This window comes from Arachis ipaensis, chromosome B06 (genome assembly GCF_000816755.2).
Source record: "Arachis ipaensis cultivar K30076 chromosome B06, Araip1.1, whole genome shotgun sequence".
NCBI classification, from domain to species: domain Eukaryota; kingdom Viridiplantae; phylum Streptophyta; class Magnoliopsida; order Fabales; family Fabaceae; genus Arachis; species Arachis ipaensis.
In genome coordinates, this window is record NC_029790.2 from 22,822,096 (window position 1) to 22,831,741 (window position 9,646).

The 9,646-nt window shown below is 34.5% G+C and overlaps 1 protein-coding gene across 1 annotated transcript in view; it reads right to left on the reverse strand.

Moving 5' to 3' along the window:
• LOC107646194 (dolichyl-diphosphooligosaccharide--protein glycosyltransferase subunit 2) overlaps window positions 1-2,713 on the reverse strand; it is a gene marked incomplete at its 3' end in the record, with an annotated part of 7,092 nt that extends 4,379 nt beyond the window's left edge. The window contains 8 exon segments of the mRNA XM_016350400.2: window positions 212-266; window positions 692-756; window positions 915-981; window positions 1,158-1,220; window positions 1,538-1,627; window positions 1,745-1,934; window positions 2,262-2,409; window positions 2,547-2,713. Of these exon segments, the coding sequence (XP_016205886.1) occupies window positions 212-266; window positions 692-756; window positions 915-981; window positions 1,158-1,220; window positions 1,538-1,627; window positions 1,745-1,934; window positions 2,262-2,409; window positions 2,547-2,562 (694 nt within the window).

Here is a 9,646-nt window from a genome sequence, read left to right on the forward strand (position 1 = left end):
AGAGAACCAAAAATGAAACAAAATGTAATGAAACCAAAACGAAAATCACTGATATGGAAGATAATATAAATCTAGCATTTACAAAAGAATAAACTCTACTAAAGGGCACAATTGCTGCTACATCCAGGGTAGGGAATTCTAAAATTATAAAAGAGCATTAATTGCCTCCAAAATCTAAACAAGATTAAGGTAAAAGCAAACTTATACATACCATATTTTTCAATGCTGTCAAAAAGCTTCAGTATATCATTTTTCACTAAATTGACCTGACAATATGGAGCTAATATAAGATATTGATACAGGTTCAAGGATGCCGAGGCAATATATGTTTGCAAGATACATAATAAAAGCAAAAGCAAAACAGATAAATTCTCATAACATTATAACACTGGCGAGTTTAGTATTAGATTAAAGTACATTGCAATTTCCAAAATGGAGTACTTCAGTTGGAGTTTTCACTTTGCCCTACCACTTGAATTCATTTTTATTTAACAGTTCCTTGCTGGTGCTTTATCATTAGGTTGTAATTAAAATGACAAAATTTCTAGGGAGAAATCTTACAGAACATTGTAATAACGGAAATAATTACATCTACATGAATTTCTACTCAATGTAGGAAATACTTTCAATTTAACAAGCTTTAAAGTTTGTGAAGCAAGTCAAGCAACCAATTTCAGATCAAAAACTTTACCCTAGACTGATCAATCTCAGAAGACGCTAATGTGATCACTCCAGCCAGTGCTTCTAGAGCCAATCCTGTGTATAACACGAATAGCTTACATTATCACTGACTAACAATAGGTAAACAGCAATGTTTTATGGAATTAAAATTCTAGTTACAAAGCTGAAACTACTATGCATATAAAGAAACAATAAAATAAAACATATTCCAACATAAGAGCATAAGGCATTACCTGCAGCATAAGTACTAGATTCTGGTTTATCAGTATAGCGCCATTTTCCATCACTTTGGCTTAGCGCCTGCAAGTAATGCAGGATATGAAACCATTGTACATGTGACATTGCAGCAGCAACAATTGATACAACTCATGGTAAAACAAATATATTAATTCTCGGATCAAAACATCCAAAGAGACCACCATAAAGATGCAAAATCTTGCTACAAGCATATTCTACCAAAGGTTATAAAAACATACCTTGATTGAGTGGAAGGTCCCATCAGCATCGGCAAGAAGCACATCAACATCAGAAGCCTGGTCCTGTATGCAAAAAAGGGGTGACTAGCAGGAGAGAACAATAGTGAAACACAATATCACATTGCAAATGAGACATGCATCCAGTATTTAGAAATAACAGAAGAAACTTTGGGCATATTTGGATAACATTTGAAGGTTCAGAATAATTTCTGCATACATCAGCTACAGCATATAGACAGGATGTACAGAAAATAAAGCCCAATTCACAAGTACAGAGAAGAAAAAATTTCCAGCAATACACCAGTATCCCAAGAGAAATGTAATAGAAACTCACGTAACATAGCTCACCAAACATAGTTAGGTTGAGTCCAGATAGTTACCTTTATAAGAAGCAAACTTCCTATTGAGTAATACAGGTCAATTAAAGTCTTTGCATCCTTGACAGTAGCTTTAAGTCTCGAAGCAATATCCTTTATAAAATAAACAAATTCTACCATCAAATTTTCAGACATGCTAGAAAACATGTGAACGGAAATTTCATTGCAAAAGCAATGATAACCAGAACCAAATCAAGACAATAATAATACCTTGAAAATGTCACCATTAACCTTGCATTTTAATATGCCATTAACTTTTAAGGCATAGAACAAATCCTTCAGTGGGGTGGATGAGACAAGATTTTCCAACACTTTTGGACAAGTTGTTGCCCTCACATCAGGCTTCTCCCTAACCGCAAGAATCTCAAAGATTCTAAGGGCCTCATAGGATTCTTCTAAACTGATATTATCAAATCATAAGATACTAATCAGTCGCCTTATACACAGTCATCTATAATTTCAACAAACGCATATGAGCTAATGCCTAGTATTTGTCTTATGATGTGTCAAGCATGTTCCCAGACCAAAATGTTGGATTTCAATTTTTCAGAAACAATTACAAGAGGAATAAATATAACAAATTAAAAAATAAAATTACATTAAATTAAACAACTCCGAAACATATGGATGGAAATTAGAATTAATCCAAGGCCAAGCATATAAGCAATCCAAACAGAGTGGCTTCCTAAGCTACAAAAAGAAAAGGAGAAACGGGGGTCTAATTGACCTTGCAAATGAACCGTGCTGAGGGGCGAAGAGCTCCAAAGCAGCAGAACGGTGACGATCGGAGATAGGGCCGGGAAGCGCGACCGCATCGCAGATCGAAAATGCGAAAAGCAGAAGCAGCAATGATCGTGCTAGCTTTGAAGACATTCCTGCAGCAACAAACCAATCAATGCAACAAGAAATCTAAACAATTAAGCGAATAAAAAGGATTAACGGTTATGGTTTGCAATTTGGTGAGTTGGATGTTAGGAACGGAGATCAAGAACGATGAGGTTAGGGATCTTACGCGGAAGCAGCAACATGAGAGCGTGGCTTAGTTACTCTTCGCAGCGATGACTTTCTTTGAGTCGGAAGAGAGTGAGAGCGCAGTGCAGCTGAGCTTGGAGCCTTGGATTTTACTAGAAAGACTTGGGTCAATGGCGTGAAATTCGATTTGACTGAAATGTCCCTTGAATTATGTTATATTGCCTATTCTCTCCCGAGTAGTACTATATATTCATACAAGTATTGCATATTTGCATGCTATATTGTAGGATGTAGGAGATTGATTGTTCTAATAAGAAGGTAAGAAGACCAAAACTTCAGAGTGTAATAACAAGAAGTTGGATAATGTTTGGTTTGTCAAATATATAGTGCTAATCTTGTGCCCTTTGATTATGTAATTAGAATCTTATAAAAAATACATCAGCTATAGATTTCTTTCTCATTATAAAAGAAAATCTTGTTTTTTTTAGAAAATACATTTGGCTCATTTTTTTTTATTATTGGAGGCATGTATGTGATGTGCTGCTTTATGGGACATAGTTGTGCTAGACCAATTTGTGGGGGTAGTCTTTTCTGACTTGTGTTATAGACAAGTTAGACCATGCGAGTTATGTTTAAAAGAAAATATCATGGGTAAATTGGATGGTCCGATGATCCGATTTGCAAGGGAAAAATTTTGAAATTTGGAAGAAGCAAATCAAATCGGAATAAAATTTTTTTTTTTAATAAAACAAAAATCAAATCGGTTGGTTCAAATTGATTATTATATATTTTTTTGAAGTTAGACCGTCTGATTTGTCTGGGAGCACTCGCACCATCCGATTATTAGTTCTTTAATACCACGCTGCTTTTTCATATCGCTGTTCTATACCATTACTTTCTCCATAATAAAATTAAAAAGCGAATACATTTTATTGTTGGTAATTTTATTCTGATTAGTTATAAAAAAATTAGGTTAATTCAATAAAATAATCTAAGAAGTTTGATAAAATTATTTAATAAATTACTCATTTTGATTTTATCTATAAAATTATTTTATTGATATTTTATTATTTCTCTAAGACATTTTTACCCCTCAATAAATATTAAGTATAATTTTATTTATCAATTAAATTAGATAATATAATTATATAAATCACTTATAAGTAAAATTGGTCTAACACAACCTCACCAATTAGATCCATCTCACCCATGAAATCATGATAGGTGGAATTTTTTTAAAAATGAGAAATTTAAATTATTTTTAAAAAAAAAAATCAACATCTCATAACTTTTTCATTTTTTTCTATAATCTTATTTGTGTGTGATTATGACACTCATTTGATATGATCATATTTTTGTTAAAAAATAATAAAATAAAAAATGAGATAACCCCATAAGCCATAAACATAACAAAGTTTAATTTAAAACAAAATACTCATAATCCATATCAATAAATCAACCTCACATGACCCTCATAGAAGTTTTGAGTTTTCATCACGCTAAACATAACATAAAAGTCTAAATAGTAGAGATTTCATCATACTGAGTATAACATAAAAAAGGAACATTAGTTTAAATCTAAAAACATTGCCACAAATTTCTAAAACTCAAAATCCATTTTTTCCCTCAACCATTCAAGACGAAGCTCTTTCGGTAAGCCAAAAAATACTCCAAGAAGAGTAGGATGAGTAACAAGCCATTCAAGAGTTTCACAAAATGGGCGGCCCTGCAAACCTAATTTAGTTAAAGCTTCCCTCATATCAGATATCTTCCAAACTTCAGGATGCGAACTTATGATAGCATTTGCAATATCTTTCATTGCCATAGTAATGTCTTTCATATCTTGGGAATACTCGTCTATTATTGCCACTTTTCTTTTTTTACCTTTAGCAGATGAGGTATTAGACACCGATGGAATAGATAATGGTGGAGCTTGTGAGGTTGGACTTGCGGGCATACTTTCATAATCAAAGGGATTAAAATTCTCCAAATGCACCTCATTGTTTGCTTGCATTTCATCAATGTCATCAATATTAACGTGTGTATCTTCCTTTTTCCATCTTCTCACTTTTTGTTTACCAGTCTCTGTTAGTATTGCAAGTGTGAGGAGTGTTAAAGTTAGTCCCACATCAAAGAAAGCATGGAAGAGTGAGGAGTTTATAAGATGAGAGACCCATTAACTTGACACCTTAAGGTTTTGAGTTGGATGTGGTGTCATCTCATCTTATGTTTTCTCACTCGATTCCTCCCCGAATTCTCCCCGGTTGTCGAGAGCTCCCCACGGTTGGCCCAACAAGTGGTATCAGAGCCGATGGTTTAATCGGTCTGGTTTAAGGAGTATTCAAGGTGAAGCATCGAAAGTCTTCCCGGCAAAGGTGGTCCGGGCGGCGTGTCCCGCGGTGTTTTGCGGCGGTGTGATGGACGAATACTCGTGGTGGTGGAGGAGTTAGAAAGAGGGGGAGTTAGTGCTTGATGTGGAGGCTCACACTTGAGGGAAAGATTGTTAATGTTGCAAGTGTGAAGAGTGCATGAAGTTAGTCTCACATCAAAGAAAGTAAGAGTGAGGAGTTTATAAGATAAGAGACCCAATAACTTACTACCTTAAGGTTTTGAGTTAGATATGGTCTTTTCTCATCTTATGTTATCTCACTTGATTCCTCCTCAAAATCTCTTCGGTGGTCGAGAGCTCTCCTCGGGCGGCCCAACAAGTGGTATCAGAGTCGATGGTTAATCAGTCTAGTGGAAGAGGAGGAGTTGGTGCTTGATGTGGACACACACTTGAAGGGAAGATTGTTAATGTTGCAAGTGTGAGGAGTATGATAGGTATGATAGGTATATATAGTATGAATTATCCGCACCTACGGAGTCTTGCAATTGAGTGGCATGGTATGCATTATTCACATCCGGCTGTTTCCAAGTAAATTCGTAGTCGCTAGCATCGCTAAAATTGAATTTTTAGAGCAAGTGGCGAGGCAGGGAAGAGAAGTCGCCCTCTTTAATATTGTGATCCACCAGCCCGATTGTGTAATTTTTGTAACTAGTGGCTTCCACTTTGTACTCAGTTTCCTTTGGTAACCACAACCTGGCAACATCCTTCACACATTCTAGCTGGTAGCACAAGCTTTTCTTGCTCCCTAATACCATAAACATCATCAACACTACCAACTAACTGCATGCTTTCAAAATCATCTATGCTTCTTGGCATATATATGATTTATGTATTATCACTAATAATTCAACTAGCCAGTGTTTCCTTCTAAACGTGCCTCACTTTAGTTTAATGCAACGGCTATAGTGGAGAAGAAGGGTAGCACTCATAGTAGAGAAGAAGGGATGAACTTGGTATCAGAGCCGATGGTTTAATCGGTCTGGTTTAAGGAGTATTCAAGGTGAAGCATCGAAAGTCTTCCCGGCAAAGGTGGTCCGGGCGGCGTGTCCCGCGGTGTTTTGCGGCGGTGTGATGGACGAATACTCGTGGTGGTGGAGGAGTTAGAAAGAGGGGGAGTTAGTGCTTGATGTGGAGGCTCACACTTGAGGGGGAGATTGTTAGTATTGCAAGTGTGAGGAGTGTTAAAGTTAGTCCCACATCAAAGAAAGCATGGAAGAGTGAGGAGTTTATAAGATGAGAGACCCATTAACTTGACACCTTAAGGTTTTGAGTTGGATGTGGTGTCATCTCATCTTATGTTTTCTCACTCGATTCCTCCCCGAATTCTCCCCGGTTGTCGAGAGCTCCCCACGGTTGGCCCAACAGTCTCAACCCGCATTCCATTTGCTATATCTTTATCATAAATCTCTTTAAGAATTTTCAAGTGATAAAGATGTTTCCTCTAATAGCTTTAAACTTAGGATTTGCCTATATAAAAATCAATAAAATAATTCATATCAAAATATCAAATAAAATAAATAATACTAATATTAAAATAGACAAATATATATATAAAAAGAAAATATACATACCGAGCATAAAGATTTTCACACATCAAGTGTAGTTTCAAATGTTTTGGTTGTATCATTCCATCCTACCCCGCTCTTTTGATTAATTTCTTTTGCTAAAACTATTTGTTCCTTGAGAGTCTTCAAACAATTTAGAACTTTACTCTTATTAATGCTCATAGAAAATTTCTCATTAATTTCCTCCACCACCTTTCTATAAGATTCAGCCGAAAAAGCATATCTTCCTTTTGACCCTTATTCTTTTGCTCCTTAAGAACTTCAAGTATTAAGCCATCCATTTTCATGGTCCATTTAAAGTAGGTATCACACTCATTTTTTCTTTCAACATCACTAACTTTTTCGGAATCCATATCACCACCTATTGTTATATCACAAGTAAAAAAGTAGAAATACAATTATTACAATAAATCTAAATTAAAATAATAAACAACAATTTATTAAATAAATACATTACATAAAATTGAAGTATTTAACTTATTTCACAAATAACAAGAGTATATGATATATGTAAATCTAACTAATACATAAACTCATGTTCAATTCAAAGCAACCAGAATAAACAAATGTTCACACGTACACAAAATAATAAGAAATTAATGTTGTCTACGAATATAATCATTCCACATTTTTGCGGCTATAGTATCCCTCAAAATCTCTCCTATTCGTCCATCTTCCCCTCTAGCAATGTTTTCACGACTTGCTCTATCTTCAGGTACATTATTCATTAGATCTCTATCAACTTGTGCAATAATTTCTTCATCAGGATCAAAATCCATTAAGAAATTATGCAAAATACAACAAGCTATGATGATTTCACTGACTGTGTCTACATTATATCTAGACATCTCTGACAGGATTGGAAATCTATTCTTCAAGACACCAAAAGCTCTTTCAATTGCATTGCGCAATGAAAAATGTCTTAAGTTAAACAACTCTTTTGGATTTTCAGGAGGATGTCGAGAATATTCTTTTAAATGATATCGAGTACTTCGATATGGAGTGATAAACTCCGACCTCAACATATAACCAGCATCAGCTAGGTAAAATTTACCTAAAACAAATTGTAAAATACATATGTAAATATTATAAGCTTTTTAAAAACATACAATAACAACAAATTTATATTTGGAAAAATGACAAAATACCTTGAGGAACATTTAGATTATCTTTATTATGAATTGTATTTTCTAAAATTCTTGAATCTGAAGCGGAGCCCTCCCACCCAGATAAGACATAAGTAAATTTCAAATCAAATGTGCAAGCTGCCATTACATTCATGGTAGGAAAACCTTTTCTTCCTCTATACCTTGACACATCTTCTTTAGGAACCTTAACTCGGATATGTGTTTCATCCAAAGCACCAATACAATTCTAAAGTTTCAACATAAATTAATAGTTACGACCATGTGTTAGTACAAAAATTTATTAAAAAGTTTACATTTATACAAAAAATATACCTTGAAGTAAGGATAAAATCTTCCTCCACTATTGAATATTTCGGGTGGAACAGTTGAGCCGTTCATTTGAACTAAAAATTGATCCTCTAAGGTTATTATAGCTCTAAGGACTTGGTGAAAATGTCGACTAATAGTCTTAGTAGACCGACGAAAGAAAAACCTTCTGCCCGAGTACTTGAATGACCACTTAAAATATGGAAAAACTTTGCCACTTGCTCTTCAACAATACTATATTGGTTATCTCTAAGAAGCCCTCGTTGACGAAGTATTGCAACTAATCTAGTAAAAGCATCATAACTCATGCATATTATAGAACGTGAGTTATAATGTGTTTCTAATTGAGCAATCAATTCTTGACGTATTTGTTCTCTACTATGACGTTGAGATTGGGTGATTGATCTTTCAATACAAGACATTTGCCGAATCATATATCGCATACAAGCCAAATAGCCCGCAAAAATAACTATGGCTAAAATTGCATTTATTTCAGATTCTATCATATTAGATACCTACATAATATCAAAGTAATAAAGAAATGGTATATTGATGATAATAAAGAAACAGAATGACATTGCATTGGATAGGAAAAGGATACATGTTTAAAGAAAGAAACTTAGTTTCCTCTTATACCCAAAAGAACCATCGCATAAAAGGGATGACATCACAATCACAAACCGATACAAAAGCCTTGAAAATTAATTAACAGTAAAAGGCTCAAAACAAAATAGCCATTCCATCCAAATTTGTAATTCATGTGTCAAAATATCTTTCATCGAGAATGGTTCTTTAATCGAGTCCTGTCCAATTTAACATAGGAGCAACAAAATAATTTATAATGAAATAGCCTATGATTTACATAAAACAATACACCACACTATAACAATCACTAAACAGTAGCAACAAAACCAATTATACATGGGAACCGCGGGCTAAAAATAAAATCATAAGTTGTTGTGGGTATGAGCATGAAGAAGTGATCAGTCATCAAATAGATTGGAATCGCGTGCTCAAAATAAAAACAAAGATTGAAGATTATGACCATTAGCAATAACAAGCCAAAAAATCATGACAATTTATGGAACTAGAAATCAAATTAGACATTTCATTAAACAGATTGTGCACATTAAACAAATACACAAATCTAGGGTATGGGTAACAAATTTTTGCCAAAGTAATCAGCATTCCCCTACCTCTAATTCCAGCTCCTAGCAATTGACAGAGTGAAGAGTTTGCGTTGCTCGAAGAGGAAGGCTTCACGGCACTGCAACAAAGAGCTTGCACCTTGTCAGAGAATGATGAAAGTAGCGAACAACCCTGACGAACACGAACAGGGCTTCACGGTGTGCAGCTTCAATCCTCCAACAAATAAGCAAAATAGGGTTTAAAAAAATGAAGGGATTATAGAATATTATAATTTAGACAAGGATATTTTTGATATTGCACAGTTTAAGTGAGGTTTAGGTGAGAATTGATTTTGAAATCAGACCAAAGTAGGTCTAATTTGTAAATGGGAGTAAAATGAGAATTGAAATTCTCACCGGAATTCAACTTCATATTTTTTTTTATTCCAAAGCAAGGAATAGAATTCAATTCATCTATGATTTCAACTCAGATACATTCCAAATAGGCTGTAAGTGAGATAATATATGATGTGGGAATTCTACACTAACATATAATTAGAGGTAAGTATTGTTTTGGTCCCTAACGTTGAGGCTGAAAATCGAAA